The 18,844-nt window shown below is 64.1% G+C and overlaps 2 protein-coding genes across 2 annotated transcripts in view; one reads left to right on the top strand and one right to left on the bottom strand.

The window, feature by feature from the left end:
* The window catches only part of PPP1R37 (protein phosphatase 1 regulatory subunit 37), a 40,996-nt gene extending 35,168 nt beyond the window's left edge, over positions 1 to 5,828 (top strand). The window contains exons 4-13 of the mRNA XM_054588596.1: positions 14 to 114; positions 797 to 916; positions 1,296 to 1,446; positions 1,558 to 1,713; positions 2,870 to 2,982; positions 3,588 to 3,729; positions 3,828 to 3,994; positions 4,118 to 4,817; positions 5,125 to 5,215; positions 5,294 to 5,828. Coding sequence (XP_054444571.1) covers positions 14 to 114; positions 797 to 916; positions 1,296 to 1,446; positions 1,558 to 1,713; positions 2,870 to 2,982; positions 3,588 to 3,729; positions 3,828 to 3,994; positions 4,118 to 4,817; positions 5,125 to 5,207 — 1,733 coding nt within the window. The 3' untranslated portion in view covers positions 5,208 to 5,215; positions 5,294 to 5,828. The remainder of the gene's footprint in view (positions 1 to 13; positions 115 to 796; positions 917 to 1,295; positions 1,447 to 1,557; positions 1,714 to 2,869; positions 2,983 to 3,587; positions 3,730 to 3,827; positions 3,995 to 4,117; positions 4,818 to 5,124; positions 5,216 to 5,293) is intronic.
* Positions 5,829 to 10,097: 4,269 nt separating this feature from the next.
* Positions 10,098 to 17,088, bottom strand: NKPD1 (NTPase KAP family P-loop domain containing 1). Its single transcript, XM_054588388.1, has 4 exons — positions 16,989 to 17,088; positions 15,768 to 16,202; positions 13,562 to 13,693; positions 10,098 to 12,145 (listed from the first exon to the last, which is right to left on the bottom strand). The coding sequence occupies exons 1-4, from the start codon at positions 17,086 to 17,088 to the stop codon at positions 10,098 to 10,100; spliced, it is 2,715 nt and encodes a 904-aa protein (XP_054444363.1).
* Between the last annotated feature and the right edge of the window lie 1,756 nt (positions 17,089 to 18,844).

The raw sequence follows: 18,844 nt of genomic DNA on the forward strand, positions 1-18,844 counted from the left end.
CATCCCCTCCCAGGTGAAAAGCTCGACTACAAGGCCTGCGAGGCCCTGGAAGAGGTCTTCAAGAGGCTGCAATTCAAGGTCGTGGACCTGGAGCAGACGAACCTGGATGAAGATGTGAGCGGCCTCTGCCCTTACCTGCTTCCTGAGCTCTCCAGCTCCTTAGAGAACGGGGGCGGGGCGGGGGGCGGGACTGCAGGAGGAGGGAGCCCCTCTGAACAAAGGCTGGGCAGGGCCTCTTGAGGGACAAAACAGGGAGACATCTCGTGTGACCAGAGTGGATGGGAAGAATGTTGAAGCTCTGGGGCAAGGCCCAGAGGAGGGGGTCTCACAGACCCACCCCAAAAGCAGGGGCTTCGTAAACAAGGGAGAGACTTGGGGAGCCGAGGCTGAAGGGAAGTTTGTGGCCACCTGGAGCCTTGCCAGGAGTGTCCTGTCCGCCATCCTGTCCCCTGTCACAGCGCCTGCAGGGGATGGTGCGAAACTTCTAAAAGCGGCCTCCCCCACCTGGTCCTCGGTATGCTCACCTCCACAGCCTTGGAGGTCACTGGGAGCTCAGGAGCTTGGGCCCTAGGCCTAGAGGACGCAGGAGGGCTCGGGGAGGGATCCTGCAGAACTGAGGCTCCGTTCAGGGAGGCCAGGGGCCTGTCCTGGTCACACAGCGCATCAGTCCCTGGGGGCGTGCGAGACCGCAGACTGGCTCTTCCAGGAAGCTCGAAGGGCTGGATCCTGTGACCCAGCGCTGCCTCGTGGCCTCACCCTGAGGCTGAGCCCCTTTGTCCCTTTGTCCCCGCCGCAGGGCGCCTCAGCCCTCTTTGACATGATTGAGTACTATGAGTCGGCCACCCACCTCAACATCTCCTTCAACAAGCACATCGGCACCCGGGGCTGGCAGGCCGCTGCCCACATGATGCGCAAGGTGAGCCCCCCTCCCCTCCTGTCCCCCGCAGCCTCTCTGAGGTGGGGGGAGCTCAGGCACAAAGGGGTCCAGGTGCTTTCTCGGGGCACGCTGCCCTTTAAGGGTGCCAGGCCCAGCCTGGCTCCTCCTCTCCTCTCTTCTCCACTTACATATAATGTATTCCTTGGAGGCTTCTGTTGTTGCCACCACTATGCCACTCACAAAGAAGTCAGAGGACTCAGCTGTCCCCAGCCCCACCTCACTCACCCCCAGGCCACCAGGCCAGGCCTTCCACCCACCCCTAGTCAGTTTTCCCAGCTGTAAAGCCAGGTGACCCTGCTGCTTGCCGGGACTTGGGGTATGAGGTCCGCCTGACCCAGCCCCGCTCCCGCCGCACCAGACCAGCTGCCTGCAGTACCTGGACGCCCGCAACACGCCCCTGCTGGACCACTCAGCGCCCTTCGTGGCCCGCGCCCTGCGGATCCGCAGCAGCCTGGCGGTGCTGCACCTGGAGAACGCCAGCCTGTCAGGGCGGCCCCTCATGCTGCTCGGTGAGCCCCAGGCCCAGGGAGGCTGGGTGGGGAAGCACAGCTCCTGGGGGGGCTCGGGCTGTTGGCTGGGTCCTTCGGGCCTGGCCAGTCACGCGCCCTCCTCTCCCCCAGCCACGGCCCTGAAGATGAACATGAACCTTCGGGAGCTGTACCTGGCCGACAACAAGCTCAATGGCCTGCAGGACTCGGCCCAGCTGGGCAACCTGCTCAAGTTCAACTGCTCCCTGCAGATCCTAGACCTCCGTAACAACCATGTGCTGGACTCAGGTGTGCGTGAGGTCCGCCCACCCCTACTCCAGTCACCTAGCACCCGCCTTGCCCAGCTGGGTGCTCCGTGCTGCTAGGGACACAGCGGTCACCAAGACAAGCCCAGCTCTGCTCTCACAGGGCTCCCAGTCTAGGGGGAACACAGACCATCCCCAGGCAGTGCGAACTCAGACTGGGCAGGGCTGGGCTGCAGGACCCCAGGGTGGGTGCCCACCCTGTGTGGGGGTCAGGGAGGCTGTCCTGGGGGAGGGGGCAGCTCAGTGGAGACCTGCAGGATGAGGTGAGGTATTGAACAGATAACTGAAATAATTAGTCTGGGGAAAGGGCCCTGAAGGAGATGGTTGTTGGGATAAAAGGTCCACTGCAGGCTGTTGAAGGGGCAAGGAGGGGACGTCTGGGTGGCGATGTGAAGGCTGAGAAGGGAACCGCCGGGTTCAGAAGCCTGGGGAAGAATCCAGGCGGCAGCACGTGCCAAGGCCTGAGGTGGTGAAGAACTTAGACGTCGGGCCTTTGAGGGGAAAGCCACGGCGAGCCAGGAAGGGGATGGAAAAAGAAGGGGAAGTATCAGCAGGAGGGATTGAGTTTCCTCCTGAGGGAGGGCACTGTGACTGGGCCTCTACTGAGCAGTCCCCTGCCTCCGGTGAAGAAAACGGTGGGGCGGGGAGGGGGGCAGAGTGCGGCATGAGGCCAGTTCCTGCCCCCGGGCGGCCAGGCCCAGGCGCTGCGTGCACAGCTGACCTGCCCCGTGCTGGGCCTGTGGCGCCCAGCTGCGAGGCCTCTGCCCTTGGGAACGACACAGCCCAGATAAACTAATGAGGTGCTGAGGCTGTCAGGCAGTGAGTTCTGCTCTGGAACAAAAGAAAGCAGCGGTGGTGGGCTGAGCTGGCTGCCCCTTGGGAGAGGGTGATATTTGAGCAGAGATCTAGGCAGACGGAGGAATGTTCCGGGTCAGGGAGCAGGGGAGCCGTGTGTGCCCGCCAAGGCTGGGGTGCCGCAGCAGGAGGTGCCAGGCCGCAGCCTGTGGGGCTGGACAGACCGAGGTGGGGGCGGAGCCCCCGGAGCTTGAGTGCTCGAAGGGTGGCTGTGCTTCCCACGGTCATGCCTCCCGGGGAAGCGCCCGGACCACCGACAGGACTGGCCTGTGTGCCTCCCCCAGGTCTGGCCTACATCTGCGAGGGCCTCAAGGAGCAGAGGAAGGGGCTGGTGACCTTGGTGCTGTGGAACAACCAGCTCACACACACGGGCATGGCCTTCCTGGGCATGACGCTGGTGAGTGGGGCCAGGAGAGGGTCCCTGCTGCCGCTGCCCACCCCCGGCTCTCAGCACAGCCACTTCCTGCCACCATGTCCCTCAGCCTTGCTCATCTGCAGGTTCAGGAACATCTCATCTCTCCTCTCAGCCCGCGTGGCCTTCCCTCCAGCGCCCGCACCTCCTTCCCCACAGGGCACTAGCCCTCCTCTCACTGTCTTTGAGTCCAGCACCGTAGCCTAGCACAGAGCTTTGCACAGGGTGGAAGGGTTTTACATAGTAAGTTAACATCTCTGGAAGCCATTAGTAAGTCTTCAATCTTTTTATTACGCAGAATCTAAAGCCCACAGGGTACAAAGGCCCAAACCCAGGTGAAGAATTCCCCACGGCCAGGCCTGTGCCCAGAGTCCACCGGCTGCTGGCCGGAGCAGAGGGCGGGCCCGGGCTGGGGGAGTGGACAGGTCAGCTGGCGCCTGGGGAGACTTCTAGGTCCACAAGGGATTCAGCTTTAAGCAGAAGTGTGCTGGCCCTGAGGCCCACCGTACTGTCGACGGGGGAGCACATGGGTCTGCCTCTCTCCCGACTGGCCTTCAGGGCCTCTTCTCACTCACACGCCGCCCCTGCAGCCACACACGCAGAGCCTGGAGACGCTGAACCTGGGCCACAACCCCATCGGGAACGAGGGTGTGCGCAACCTCAAGAACGGCCTCATTGGCAACCGCAGTGTGCTGCGCCTCGGCCTGGCCTCCACCAAGCTCACCTGCGAGGGTAGGGCGTGGGGCGGGCGCAGGGGGCTGGGCAGGCGGGGGCGGTGGGCGGCCAGCCGGGCTTGGGCTCCTGGCCAGCCCCTGCGGTCCCCCTCCCAGGCGCGGTGGCGGTGGCGGAGTTCATCGCCGAGAGCCCCCGCCTCCTAAGACTGGACCTTCGGGAGAACGAGATCAAGACGGGCGGGCTCATGGCACTGTCGTTGGCCCTCAAGGTGAACCACTCCCTGCTGCGCCTGGACCTGGACCGTGAGCCCAAGAAGGAGGCGGTGAGCGGGCCTGCCCTCTGGGTCCCTGCAGGTGGGGGCAGGCCCGGCCTGGGGTGACCAGCTGCAGGGCCCGCGGCAGGGACGGGCCGCCCGGAGCCCTAGCCAGGCCTGCTCTGCCCACAGGTGAAGAGCTTCATTGAGACGCAGAAGGCGCTGCTCGCCGAGATCCAGAATGGCTGCAAGCGCAACTTTGTGCTGGCTCGCGAGCGGGAGGAGAAGGAGCAGCGGCTGCAGCTGTCGGCCTCCATGCCGGAGATCACGGTCACCGAGCCGCAGCCCGACCAGGGGCCCGGGGACCAGCCTGCCACCGAGGCTCAGGAGAACGGGGCCCCGGCCTCGGGGCGCAGCCTGGACTCAGACTCCGACTCCGACTCCGAGGCGGACGATGGGGAGGGGGAGGATGGGGGGCGGGCTGCGGCCCCCCACCCCGCCCCAGGGCCCCCCACGGACTCCCTGGGCCCTGGGGACCGGAGCCCCCCGGGCAGCCCTTCCTCCCCCGCTGAGCAGCGCATTTCCGTGTCCAGCCCGGGCCGAGGCCACAAGGTGTTCGTGGTGACTCGGGTGGAGAGCCCACCTGAGAGAGCAGAGCCCCTCGTGCCGGCCTCTCCTTCTTGTCCTTCCCCCCCACCTGCCTTATCCCCCCCGCCCACCTCGCCTGCCCTACCGCCCGCGGAGGCCGTCAGCACTCGGGACCCAGGGTCATCTCAGCCTCAGCCAGGGCCGCCGCTGCCCAACGGCCTGAAGCCCGAGTTCGCCCTCGCACTGCCCCCAGAGCCGCCCCCGGGGCCCGAGGCCAAGGCGGCCAGCTGTGGCCTGGAACACGGTGAGAGGAGCTCTGGGGCAGGGTGGCAAGGGCCTTGGGTGCTGTGCGGGACCCCTGCCTGTCCGCGGGCCTCAGTTTTTCCCTCTTTAAAATTGCCCTTGTAGGGGCAGGGACGAGTGGGACTTGGTTCCCGGGAGCTCTCCCCGGGGGTGGGGCACGTAAGGTTTGGCTGGGGTCTGGTGGTCTCGGGTGCCCTGGCCCTGTGCTGCTCTGAGGTCCGGCTTGAGCAGGGCCGGTGGGCACGGCACCCCCCGCCCCCCCACCGGGCCTATCTGACTGGAGGCTGCCTGCCGTCCTCCCCTCACAGAACTGAGCTGCTCCAAGAACGAGAAGGAGCTGGAGGAGCTGCTTTTGGAAGCCAGTCAGGAATCCGGGCAGGAGACACTGTGACACTTTAGGTGAGATGAGGGCCGGGGGACTGGGGAGCCAGCAGCGGAGGCCCTGGCTCTGACAGACCCCCCCTTTTTCTTCCTAAGTTCCTTTTTTTCCGGTCGGTCTTCGATGAACTGAGGCCAGAGCCATGAGAATCTGCTCGCCCTCACCCCCAGCCTTCCTGAGGCCCAGGACGCCAGGGGTGGGGGCCTTTCTGGGGGCCCCGCCCCCCACAGCAACACTACGCGGGTGCAGGAGCTACAGGGGGCGGCCCGCCCACCCTGACTTGAGCACGCGTTCTTCTGTGTCCTCTGTGTCCGGCCCCGAAGACTGGGCTGGAGAGTAGATGGGAGGGGGAGGAGTCTCCAGGGTCATCAGCCCCAACGCCGGCCGACTTTTCTGGAGGGGCTCTTTGGGCCGGCTCACCCTGTGGAGGACGGGAGCCCCTGGTGGCGGTGCGGCGCCCCCACCCCCGTGGCCCTGGGCACAGATGAGGCGGGAGGCGTGGTGTGGGAGGGGCGGTGAGCGGTGGTGGCCGTGCAGCTTGGTAGAGCAGCCCAGACAGGGTGAGGGCTGGGTGAGGGTGGGGGATGGGAGCAGAGAATTAGAGCTTTCTTTTTCTTAAGTGCAATAAATCTAATCAGGGAGCTGGGTGGGGAGCAGCCAGGGTTCTGGAGACCCTGCTGTCCAGGCCACTTGAAGCTGCCCCCTGAGAGGCACTACAGCCCGGGGAGGGGGGGCGGGGGAGGGACCACTCCTGTCGGTGCAACTCTGTTCACACCTTTTCTAATAAACCTGAGCTGGGTTCACCATTTGCCTATTCTCTGCTCATGCCCACCCTGGGGGGTGGGCAGTTCTGGGCACAGGAGGGAGGATGGCGGGGCAGGGTGGCCCCGGCATCTGCTGGGCTGCGTGCCGGTGGTCCCCCAAAGGACCGGCAGGAGGCCGGCCGGCCGGCCTGCACATGGCCACGTGCTCACACGCTGTCGGCTCAGTGCTCGCCTTCCTTGGGGGGTGGGCGGGGAAACTGCCCACAGGGATTCTCCAACTTAAGGTCTGGGTTCTCAGGGTGCTGCTATGGCACTCGAGTTCAGAGGTCGCCCCCTCCCCTGTCGCCTGTGGCCCAGGGAGAACCAAACACCGGCTGCCCCGCATTGGCCCCGGCTGTTCTGGTGGGATTGTGCCCGGGGCACAAGTCCGTGGCACTGGAGCTCCCTGGGCAGCCTGCTCCCTGATGCAAGGACACGCCCGAGGGTGCAGGGACTGCGGGGCATTGCTGGGAAGTCTGAGCCTCGTCCTTCAGAAAATGAGAGACCCACGCAGGAGGAGAGACCTTTGCACTTGCCCCTTCTTCCCCGCGTGGGAAGCTGATGCGGGGCTGGTCGGGGCAGCAGGACTGCAAGACTCACGGTGGCCCCGACCAGGAGCCCCGGTACCACCCGGCTCCTGCTCAAACTCGGGGATCTGTCCCCAGCTGCCTGGGTGTCTCTGGGCCACTGTCAGTTTGTCCTCCATCATTGGCAGCTGTGGATGTGTCCTGATTTGGGTGAGGGGCTCAGGGAGCCATGGACGTCAGCCCCCAGCCCCGAGCACGCGCCCCGCTCACCCTGCGGGCATCCTCTGGACGGTGCCCGCTGTGCCGTGTGTGGCGGGTGTAGGACAAGCCCTTCAAGCTTCTTGGTGAGGCTGGGGAGTGTGAGACTTGCCTGAAGAGGCTGAGGAGCCCCCGCCCTTTGCCAGGTCGGGCTGTCGGCACCGCGCCCTCCTGCCCCCCCATCCCAATTGACCTGTGATCATTTCCAGCTGTTGCTCAGGAATCTACTCCCGTGGGGGCTTTACAGCCCTCAGCAGCACGGGGCGCTCGCCTGTCCCCTTTGTGACTTCTGCCTCCACCTCCAGGCTGGTGACAGGCTGGGCTGGGCTGGGGCACAGGGGACCTCAGCTTAGCTGTACCTTTTGCGGTGCCTTTCAGGCTGGGTCCTGTTTCCAGCCTTGTCCCAGCTCTTGCTTGCACTAACTTTAGCTTAGGGTGAGAAAGTTGGTCTTCCCAATCACGTAGGGTTGAACTGTGCCTCCACCTCCCCCGCACAAAAAGATGCAAAGTCCTAACCCCCAGGACTTGAGAATGGGACCTTTGGAAACTGGTCTACAGAGGTGGTCACGTGAGAAATAGGTTACAGGGCAGGCTCTAATCCTGTGACCAGTGTCCTCATAAAAAGGGAAATGGGGACAGAGGCAGACGCGCACGGCAGGAAGGTGATGTGAAGACACACAGAGAGGCCGTGGGAGATGGGGGACTGGAGCGTTGGCAGCCACAAGCCCGGGGACCCCAGGTTGCCAGCAAAGCGCTCGAAGCTGGAAGAAACGAGGGAGGGCGCCCCTGCAGGCCCTGGGGGACGCGTGGCTCTGCCGATACGTCCGGCTTCTGCTATGAGAGGGCAGTTTCTGTTCTCGGCCACCCAGTTTGTGGGACTGTGTGACGGAAGTCCCAGGAGGCCAGCAGACCAGCTCTTCAGAGACCCTGGTTTTCCGACGTGGGAGTCCCGGCTCTTTCTGCCTTCAGCCACCCCAGCACCACTACATAGCTCGTGAAGACACGAGGAGTTTGCTTGAGGGCTTGGCTAGACGTTGCATCCAGTCTTAAAGATAGCGATGCCCTGATGCAGGTGTTTGTAGTCACACACGTGGGTGTTCAGAATGGCAGGCAGCGCTTCCCCACAGCGTGACTCCTGGACCCGGGCCCCTCCCCGCTGCGGCTCTGCTTCCAGCCAGGGCCTCGGGTTCCTGCATCCAGGGGGCAGGTGGGGGCGGGAGTGGAGAGGGCAACTCTGCTTCCTAACTTGTTGCCATGATGGGCAAGGGACACACATCGCTTCCACTCCCTTGTCGGTGAGAACCGGCCCCATGGCCTCTCCTGGGCGCACGTTCCCACAGAAGCTCCGCACTGCGGAGGGACTGAGTCCTGGTGGACAGCGAGCCGTCTCGGCACGTCTGGCCACCCTGACACCCTGTTCGGTTTCGCTTTTTTAGTCTCCCAAAGCTCTAGCTTTGGCAGGCACACAGGGTCTAAGCTAAACGGGCAAGTTTGGCCACTGCTTGGCACCACGCAACGGTCTGCAGCTCCTTCCGTCTTGGGGTCAGGGGCCTGCTCCCGCCCATAGCCAAGGCTAGCCCTGCCCCCTGCAGCACCCCACTCTTGACGCCAGTGTCTTCCGGCTCAACTCAAGATGGTAAGAAACAAGCCCAAGTCACATTGGCTTAAGAGCGGCAAAAGGGCCCTGGCTGGTGTGGCTCAGTGGACTGAGCGGAGAACTGTAAAGCAAGGGGTCGCCAGTTCAATTCCCAGTCAGGGCACATGCCTTGGTTGCAGGCCAGGTCCCCAGTGTGGGGTGCATGAGAGGCAACCACACATTGACCTTTCTCTCCCTCTCACTAAAAATAAATAAAAATCTTTTTTAAAAAGACAAAAGGGAAGGGACATATAGTGTCTCCCATAGCTTATCTACAGAGACACTGATCTGGCGGTGTCAGGAGGGCCCCTGCGTGTCTCAGGGGGCTTCATGGTGGGCAGGCTCTCCCCTGCTGTCACAAGCCTCTCCCCGCAGGTCCAGGCTACTCCTCGAGCTCAGTCGTGCCAGGGCTGAAAAGCAGCCCCTCAGTCCAGGCATCCCCTGTGAAAGTCGCAGGCCAGCTCCGCCCTGCACCCACTTTGGCACAGCCATTGCCCGGGGGCCCTGGGGTGTTGCCTAGCCTTGAAGCTAAGGAAGGAGGCCAGCACCCCCACCAGGCCGCATGGCGTGACGGTGGTCGCCTTCAAAGAGTTCTAGGCTCCCTCTGGCACTATCCCCTCAGCCCTCAGGGGCCCTGGCTCAGAAGTCACGCCCTGTTGGTCCTCCCTCGCACCCTGGAATGGGCCAGGCACGCCACAGGCCTGAGCGTGTGACGATGTGACCAATGAGGAACGGATGGGAAGCTGCCCCAGGGAGTGACACCCCGTCCTAGGTCTCTGTCCAACTGGTGGGAGGGGAAGGTGGTGCCAGACAGGCTGAGTCCCGCCCTGGGATAGCCCTCCCCTCAACCCGGCTCTGCCTCTGTGACCTGCGGGTGTCCCCAGCTCTGCTCAACGTCCCTGACCTCACCAAGGGGCTCATTAGGTGGCCCCAACGCAGCCTCCCCTAGACAGTCACTTATCCAGGGACGCGGTGCTTCCCACCCAGCTGCTTGAGGTGCCAGCAAGGCCTAGAAAATGCATTATGCTGGGGGCAGGGCCACACTGTAAGTGGAGTAGCGTGCTGCGGTGGCCTCAGACACTGCCCTCGAAAATGCCAGCTCTTGCCCTGCCCACAAAGGTACAGGGTAGGGTAGGTGGGCAGGGACCTGGATCCCCTGAGGCCTGGGCACGCTCCATCACCTGAGCCAACGCAACACAGCTGTCCTTCCTCTCCCTGCCCGGGCCTCGCCCACCACCTCCGCAGCCCCTCCTGCCCTGGGGACGTCAGCCAGGAGGCTGCCCGCGAACACTGCGACTCCCTGGGCAGGAAATGGGCTTGGCAGAACAGGGCGGGCCTGGTCCCCAGTACTCGCTGAGCCAGGGCCTAAACACCAACCACAGGCTTTCACACCTTCATTTATTGCACTTGAACTTGAATTTCTTAGTGGTCCTTGGGCCCCGCTTTCTGATACTCGTGGTATTGTCAACTACTGCCAACAGCTCTCTCATTGACAGATTCACCTGGGTAATGTGGCCAGCACAGGCCTCATTCCCAACACTGGACCCTGGGCCTTGAGCCCAGTTGGGTCCTTAAGAAGTGTCCTCATCTGGGAAGAAGGGGAGCTGTTGTCCCCTGCTAGCTCCAGTGTCTTTCTTCCAAGGCACCCCTAGGTTAGGTTCGCTGAAGTACAGGGCGCTCAAGCCACTGGTCTCGGCTTATTCCGGTGGGTCAAGTCTTGGGAGTGGGCGGCTTCGCTGCGAGGGTGGGGAGCTTCCCTGGCCTGCGCAGGGCTGTGACCCACTGAAGGGCCTGACCGGGCCGCCCCAGGGGCCTGTTCGACTCCATTGGCCGCGCGGGCAGCCCGGGAGACGTGGTTGGTGCGGTAGTGAAGGGCTTCGCTGCTAGAGTGGGGGGCTTCACTGCGTGGGTGGGGGGATTCGCTGCGGGGGTGGGGGGCTTCGCTGGCCTGCACAGGGCTGTGCCCTGCCGAGTGGCCTGATCGGGCTGCCCCAGGGGCCTGGTTGGCCCCGTTAGCCGCGCTAGCAGCCCGGGAGGCGTGGCTGGCTCCGCTGGCAGCGCCGGGAGCATCACCCGCTGGGGATTTGGGCGGCTTGGGCGGCTTGAGCGTGCTGACAGCCCGGATGAGGCCCATACGGCGGCGGATGGAGTGGTCCAGGTTTACCGTACAGCGCAGCAGGGTCTGCGCCTCAGCCACAGTGAAGGGGAAGTCTGAGCTCAGGAAGCTCTGAAAGAGCTCAGGGTCACCGTCCAGGTCGAGCACATTTTGCAACGCCTTGGTCATGGCGTGCAGCTCCTGGCTGTTATCACGGAACACGTCCCAGAGGCGCGCGCGGGCCTCTGGCGCGCCCCCGGCCTGCTGCCGGTCCTCTAGACACTGTAGCACCCAGCTGAGGCGACAGGGCCACTGGTTGGCGAGCACGACCCAGGCCACGGCCTGGCGCGGCGTGGGGCCCCCGAAGTCCCGCTGCTGCTGCTGCAGGAGGCGCACAGTGATGGGCACGGTGTTGACGATGCGCCGCATGGACACCAAGTTGTCGGCCACGTACTCGTAGAGGCAGTCGCGCCCGTCATGCAGGCAGAAGAGCGCCTCCTGGATGCGGCGCGCCGCCTCCGCGTCTATGCGGCTCTGCGTGAGCCTGGCCCCCTCCTGCATCTCTACGGCCAGCAGCTGCGAGCTCTCGTCCCGGCCAGGGTTCAGCGACTGCAGCTGGTGCGTCATCTCGCGGTACAGCAGGTCGTCGCGGCTCTGCACGGCGTCATGCAGGAACTGCAGCTTGGTGCGGCGGCCCATGATGGGCACGGAGAAGGGCAGGGTGACGGTGCGGTTGAGGAAGAGGTAGCCGTTGTCGGCCGTGCCTTTCATGGAGCCAGCGCTCTCGAGGCACGCGGCCATGATGCTGGGGTCCACCACCAGGATGAAGATGAAGGGCGCGTGGCTGTCGGACAACAGTGTGTTGATGGCGTTGAGCACACCCACCACGTTCTCCGAGCGGCACGTGTCCAGCCCGGTGATCTCGAGCACGATGCGCAGCCGGCACCGCTGGTAGATCTCCAGGAAGCACAGGAAGTCAGTGACAAGTTCCACCTCCTTCTTCACCTCGCCCATGAAACCCAGCTGGCTGCCGAACTTCTCTTGCGACACCAGCTGCTCGATCTTTTTGCGCTGGCTCACGAACAGGTGCTTGCCCACCGAGTACACGGCCATGAGCAGGCCCGAGCCTGACAGCGTGGTGGCTGCGCCGCCAAACACTCGCAGTAGGTTGTTGTTGGTGCCACTGTGGCTCAGCGCGTGGGCACCCAGCGACAGGTAGAGCAGGGCCACGCCAAGGCCCAGCGCAAACAGCAGCGCCACCAGCGCCAGGCACACGCGGCGCCGGCAGTGCCACTCGCGCTGGCGGAATCCCTTCGTCGTAACCGCCTTGTTACCCAGCACCGAGTACACGCTGAAGGGCAGTGCGCCGTAGTGGTGGCGGATGCCGTCGCACAACGTGGTCACCAGGCCGGCCCACAGCTTGTCGGTGCCCTCGTACTCCCAGGCGCTGAAGCGGATGAAGAGGAACTTCACGTTCTTGCGCCGCAGGTGCATCTCGGTGATGACTGGCTGCATGAACACCAGGTACCACAGCAGCTGCGGGAAGCCGCAGCGCCGCACAGACCGCGGCCGCCACTGCGCACGCTGCCGCTCCTCAGCCTCACGCTGCGCCGCCTCCTGCTCCATCAGCGCTAAGGGGGCGGAAGGCGCGGGAGTCGGTGGGAGAGAACCACCTGGGCGGGGCTCGGGACGGGGGCGGAGCTCCGACCTGGGTAGGGCTCGTCTGGGGGCGGGGCTAGGGCAGGGGCGGGTCCTAGATGTTAGGATGGGATGGGAAAAGCTGGGACCGGTGCGTGAAGTGCGGAAGGAAAGGCTTGGAGCCAGGCTTGGACCGGGGAAGTCCTGAGGGTGAAGGCTGAGAATCAGGGGTGTATAGAAGTAGAGTCCCCAGAGGAGAAGGAAGAGAGAGGGCACGGGAGTCTCTAAGGGGTGAAAGAATAGATACGAGGTTCTGAGAAAGACAAATGCTAGGCAGCAAGGCTTCCACCTTGATCTAATTTTCCTGGCTTACTCCTCCTCCTCCTACAGCTCTCAGCTGAGCTCTCTCCTCCTCCAGGAAGCCCTCTCTGATTCCCCGGCTCGATTAGGCACTCCGTGGCTCTCCCCACGACCGCCCTCCCAGTCTTCTCACCCACTCTGAGTTGTCACTGGGGACAGGTGTGTCTCCCTCTCTGAACTGTGAGCCCTTGAAAGACAGGGCCCTGGCTGTCTTGGTCACCAAGGAGGTCCTGGGGGAATGTTTGAAGGCTGGATCATGAGGGGCTGGGGGCAGAATCTGTCTGCTCTGAGGTTAGTGAATGAGTGGATGGGAACGTGTCGGAGCCACGTAGCACAGCGTGGGCACTCCGTATGACGTTTTCTTTTTCCTTATAGCCAAGTCTTTTCTCCTTCCAGGCCCCTGTGTGTTGCTCTGGGACAAGAGAGGGCAAATGTGGGCTTGTTTATTAGGTGCTCACCAGGCCTGGGCACATGGAAGTGAATCACTTCCAGCCCTTCTGACCACAGCTGGGGCTGGGGTCTGAGCTCCAGCAGGGTTTGAGCCAGGCCTGAGCTGTTGCAGATCCTGACCAGATTTCAGCTCACACCTTCAGTTAACATTTGTCTGTTAGGGCTCTTGTGGGCACTGGGAGCCAGAGCTGAGGAGAAGAGATGGGTCTTGACGGTGGGGGCGGGGGGGGGGTCGTGGACAGGAGCCTGCAGCCTCAGTGAGGAACCAGGGCTTTCTCCCTAGGATGCTAGGGAGCCATTGGAGGCTTTTGAGCAGGGGAACAACAGGAATATATACACATTTTAGAAAGGTTCCTTGGAGAGGATTTGGCAGGGGAGGGGGTTGAGACCGGAGGCCAGGAGGCAGGAGAGGAAACTGGAGCAGGGATCCGGGGGCACAGGCTGTGGGTTTGGGGAGGCACCTGTTAAAGCTGAGTTATGGGAATCTGGACTGGGGCAGGCTGACCTCAGGGGCAAGTGGGTCTTGAGGAAGCCTGGGGCTGTGCAGGGACCAGAGGTTCCATTTCCTGTACCCTCTCTGCCAACACATGGATCCTCACCGGTGATCTTGTCCAGCATCAGGTGCAGGCGGCAGCCAAAGGGGGCATAGAAGCCCACGGTCACGGGCACGGGCACGTGGCAGAGGGTCTTGGCCAGGCAGCTGCAGTAGACATCATCCTCTGTTAGGATATCTGGGAGCCAGGATTGGGGAAGGGGCAGAGGTGGGGAAACTGAGTCAAAGAGGATGGCTGGGCACCGCCCTCCTCCCACCGCCCTCTGCCCTCCAGAGCACCCGCTCTCAGCCCCTCCCTGCAGCAGCAGCAGCACCTCCCACCCGGAGCTGACTCGGACCAAACCTGGGATGGATGGAGGTTTCTGTGGCCCCAGGCAGGGCCAGGTGCGTCCCTCAGGGACTCCTGGGGTCAGCGGACCCCAAGTTCACCAGACTCCCTCGGCCCCAGCCCAGAGACCTAAGCTAATTTGGCTGCCCTGGTCTTAGGTCACCAGGCTTAGCCACGAGCCCATGGTCCCCCTGGGAAAATCCATTGACCCTTTCTTGTGACTTGAGGCCCTCAGATGCTTAAGACTCTGCTTTCCACGCTCCAAGTGTCTGCTCCGGCCTGCGCTGTCAGCCTGGCTTCGGTGTGGAGCCGTGACCACAGACCCCTCTCAGATTCTTGTCCACCCTGACCCTGACCTCCCTCCCTCGCCATGACCCCATGCCCGCAGTCACTAAGCCTGCCCTGAGCCCAGGCAAACCCGCCTTCTGGTCCCAGCCCTGTCGCCTTCCTCCTCAGGCCCCGGGCAGGGCGATGCCTCTGGGACTGGGGTGGCAGCAACACGGGGGGCACGGGGACCCAGAGCTGTCCAGGGACCGGCCCTCCGTCAATGCTGTGGTCTGGAATGGCCATTTAGGGCGCGGATTTGGGGTTAAGTCCTGGCACTACACGCAAGCAGCGGGAGTTGGGGCGCCATATCGGCAAGGCTCCGTCGCGGGTGCAGGGGGGTCACAGGTCCAGTCTTGCAGAGAGGCCCATGGGCTGCAAGACCCTTCCCTTGCCAAGGGCCAAGGCTGGGCCGGGAGGCTCAGCAGGGAGGGTCAGAGGAGGACATGGGACAAGGTCCGCCGAGGGGTCGGCAGGGCGGATCTCTCCCACTCTTCCTGATGGCTGCCTGACCTCACCTCATCCAACCTCTACTTGTCTGTCTATGAAATGAGCATTGTGGCCCAAAGCCGCCAGTGACAAGGTTGTTCCTGACCTGGAGCCCCAGGCCCTGCTCAGCTGCGGCTCTGTTTTCTAAGCAGAGTTGGCCACCAGCATCCCCACTTCCCTCCGAGGTCAGGCCACCAGCACCTCTGGCCTGGACTCCCACGTGCGGCCTTACCTCCTACAGGCCCCTCTCCTGTTAAATCCCGAGTCAGCTCCTGTGCCGTCCGCCCTCTGGGCCCTCGGTCCTCGGCCTCGCCCCCCGCCCCCCGCACTCCGCCCGCGCTGACCCCCTTGCTGTCGCCCAGAGCCTGCACTTGCGTATCCTGCCGCCACTTACTCAAGAGAACTGCCCTGTCTTTGCTCAAATGTCACCTTAATGAGGCCTCGCCTGAAGACGCTATTTAATTTGAAAACCCTGGTGCCCCTTATCTCCTCCGTCTGCTGTATTGTCCCCCAGTTGTGTGCTCGCGCCCGCCTCCCCCACCACCTGGGCAGCGCGCACTCTGGGAGGGCGGCAGTCGGCTGCCCTGCTCCCCTAGCGCCCACCTCCAGCGCAGAGTCTGGCGCCCATTACAGGTGTTTAATACCTCGTCAGCAAATGAACGTATGAACCAACGAAGGAAGGAAGGGCTGGATCCATCCCAGTCCCATCGCTACATTGCTCTCCCCATCCCCCAAGCCACTCCCCTACCTCTTGCTGCAGCTGCTCACTTGACCAGCTCCCCCACACCAGAGCAGGCCAGCAAGCTCCTCACCCCTGCCCCATGTCCTCTGTGGCCTGTTGGGCCAAGGACAGAGGGCCCGTGAGATACAAAGCAGAGCAGGGGAGTCGGCCCGGCCCCCGGCCAGCCCAGGACGGAGGCACCGTGGGCAGGCCCAGCCTGGAAGCCTTGGATCCCGCGGATGAAGCAGAGTGGCTGGCTGCCCCAAGGCCCAGGGTCAGGGACAAGCGCCCTCCCAGACAGGGGCCAGAGGGAGAAGTGAGGGCAGGCCCCGGGCTGAGGCAGGAAGCGAGGCGGCAGGGACAGAGCCCCCAGGGAGGCTGGGTGAGCACCGGAGCTGTAGGAGGTGAAGGGGCCGCAGAGCGCCGCTGGGGCAGGCGGCGCCCGGGCGTCCGTGGGCCTGCTGGGCTCCTGGACGGTGCCGGCTGCGGAGGGCGGGGCTGGCCCGCTGCTGGTCATGGCGGGTGCGGAGGTGGGTGCAGTGGGCGGCTGGGGGGCGCAGGCTGGTCCCATGGGGGCAGTGGTGGCTGTAGGTGCTCCCTTCTGGGCACTGGGAACAGGGCAGAGACGCTGCCGCAGGGGGCTATGAGGTGGGGGCTGGGGCTGCCGCTGCTGTTGCTGCTGCTGCAGGGTAGGGGGCTGGGGGCCCCTGCGGCAGCCCCTGACCACCCCCTGGTGGCTGTGGCAGGCCAGCTGCGACCGCACCTGGGGGTGCGGCTGACAGGGCCTGTAGGCCGCTGGGTCGTGGCACCACTGGTGGCAGCGTCCTGGAAGGAAGGAAGTGGGGGTGACTGGGCCTGGGTCCCTGGCCCAGGTGGGGTCTTCAGACGGAGGGGGCGCCGATTTTCAGCTGAGGCCCAGGAGAAGTTGGAGAGACAATGGGGAGCGGGTGTGGTCTCTGTGCCCCTGATGGGTCCCGGGCTTTAGCTGGACCAAGGGTGGGAAAGGGGGTGACATCCAGAGTCCCTGCCACCCCAAATTCCTTGGTCCCTGAGGGTCCCCCAGGGGGCTGACAGGAACCCATGGGGAGCTGGCCTGGTTGGTCCAGAGGAGGCCAGAGTGATGGGGGGGTGGCCGCTGAAAAGGGACAGGGCAGGGCCAGGGAAGACAGGGGCCAAGGTGGGGCCTGGCATTCGGGCTCCAGCCAGGCTGGTGGGAGGGGGCCGCCCGGAGCGGGCGGGCCACCCCAGGGAGCTGGTCCCTGCCTCATTCACATTCAGTTGGGGGGTTTGCTTTTCTGCCTCTCCCTCCCACCACGCTGTCCCCTTGGGCGGTCCCCGTGGGCCTGGTGACTTGGGGAGAAAGAATCCCTTCCACATAGGGCAAGGTGCAGGCCAGGTGGGCCTCCTTCGCTGACCTCCCCAGCCCAGGCTCCCAGCTCTGGGTCCCCAGGTCTGCAGACCCCTGACCCCACCTGCCAAAGTCTCCTCAGGGAGCGCGGGCGACTGCTCTCCTGGGGCCCGAGACGCCCCTGCTCCGCGATCCGGTCAGCAGCACCCCCACTCACAGGCCGCTCTCCCTGCCAGGACTCCCCCCGCAAACGGAACCCCTACCTTTTCTGTGCCCCAACTCTGGGTCCAAGAAGTAGCTCTCGGAGGAGGCCCGGTGGGGCAGGGCGCCCTTGGCGAAGTGGACCACGTGGTGCTGGTGCATGGCGGCGGGGGCCTGCTCCCAGCGGGCAGGATGCGCTCAGTGCCCAGCCCCTTCGGGCACCAGCAGCAAGAGCCCACTTCCAGGGCAGCCGCCTGTGACCTAGGACAGGTGAGAGACCCCATCCCAGACGTTGCGTCCCCGGTCACCCAGGGTGGCCAGAGGTGTCTTCAGAGTAAAAGTGAGAGGTCAGGACGGGGCGGGGTGGGGGGGTTGCCGATGGGGGAGGGCTGAGAGAGGCTGGGGCTCCTTTGGCGTGGCATTTCCAAGGGTCGGGGTGGTTGGCTGTGTGGGAGTCCCCGGGAGTTGCCAAGGGGCTGGGACCGTGGGGGGTGCTAAGCAGATGTAGGCTGGGGAAGCAGGAGCTGGCATGTGGCTGAGTAAAACTAGGGGAGGACCAGGCATGGGGGGTGGGGGCTGGTGCCGGTGAAGGAGGTGAACCCAGTGCGCTGAGCGGGGCGGGGGGCGGGGGACAGCGGGGGTTGGGGGGGAGCATTGAATGACTGAATCTCAATCCTGGGTCCATTTGAATGAAGGGATGAAGGGAGGGGAATTCCAGGGGGAGCAAACGACAACGGGGAGCTTCCATGTGGGGAGAGGCTCAGCAAACTTAGGGAGAGATGGGGTGCCCTGGGCTTAAAACGTGAGGCGCCAACAGCAGAAGTGAGGGAGAGATGCTGTCTGGGGGTGGGCGGAGAAAATCGGAGCGGCGAGAGAGTCGGGGCCCCGTGAGGGTTGGGGGCCAGACATGTGGCCCCTGCCCGCTGCCCCCCGCCCCCCAACCTGGGGTCCCCCGTACCTGACAGCAGCTCCCTGCCAGGCCACCGAGCGCTCTGCCAGCCCTGCCACCCAACTGGTGAGAGGCCAGGAGCTGGGAGCTGAGCTGCCTGACCGGTTTGCCCGCCCAGTCCCCCCGCCCCTTCCTCCAGCTTGTCAGCCATGTCCCGGTGCTCTCTGCTCTTGAGGACTGTGGGGACAGTACCTGAGGTCAGGGATGGGGATGGTTGGCCACGGTGCTGCCCGGGTGGCACCCGCCCGGGGGTCTGTGGGGGCCAGCCCCTGCCCTGGGCACTCCCGCTGCTGCGGGAAGGCAGGAAGCTGGGCCAAGGCTTGGGGCCGGGCCAAGCCAAGATGCAATCCTGGATTCAGATGCCAGTTCCTCCAGTGTCCAGCTGTGTGATCTTGGGCGAGTGACTTCACCTCCCTGAGCCTCAGCTTCCTCATTGCTGAGTGGGCTGGAGTCGGTGCCTACCTCTCATGGTTGTCAGGAGGAGTCCCCTGAGCAGAGCACGGTACATAGTAATGACAGCAGCTAATGTGCTGGGGACTGACTGACCCATTTATCAGGCTGCTCTAAATGCTTCTCCTATAACGACGACGACAACACACGCTATGAAGGTTTATCAGGCCCCACATGGCGTACAAGCTTTTCATGCACTAACTCCACTCCTCCCCAGCATGCCCTCGTAGGGGATGCGATGCTCACTTTGCAGGGAAGTCCCTTGCAGGGTCGCATGGCAGGACTTTGAATGCAGGCTCAGTGGCTTGTGCTCTGGCTCTGGCTCCTGCCTGCTGGCAGGTGGGAGGCTCCTTGAAGATATTCCTCAAGGAGAGGGCAGGGCTGGGGCTGGATAAGAGGGCCCCAGTACCGTGGCACCCCTCTGCTCCCCAGGGTCCTGCTCCCTGCGCTGCCCCCCAGACAGCAGCTGCCCGGGAGCCTGGTGATGTCGGGGGTGGGGGAGGCAACCACAGAGCAGTG

The sequence above is a fragment of the Pteronotus mesoamericanus genome, unplaced genomic scaffold (assembly GCF_021234165.1).
Source record: "Pteronotus mesoamericanus isolate MK-2021 breed Mesoamerican mustached bat unplaced genomic scaffold, CSHL_Meso_final scaffold_137, whole genome shotgun sequence".
Lineage (NCBI taxonomy): Eukaryota > Metazoa > Chordata > Mammalia > Chiroptera > Mormoopidae > Pteronotus > Pteronotus mesoamericanus.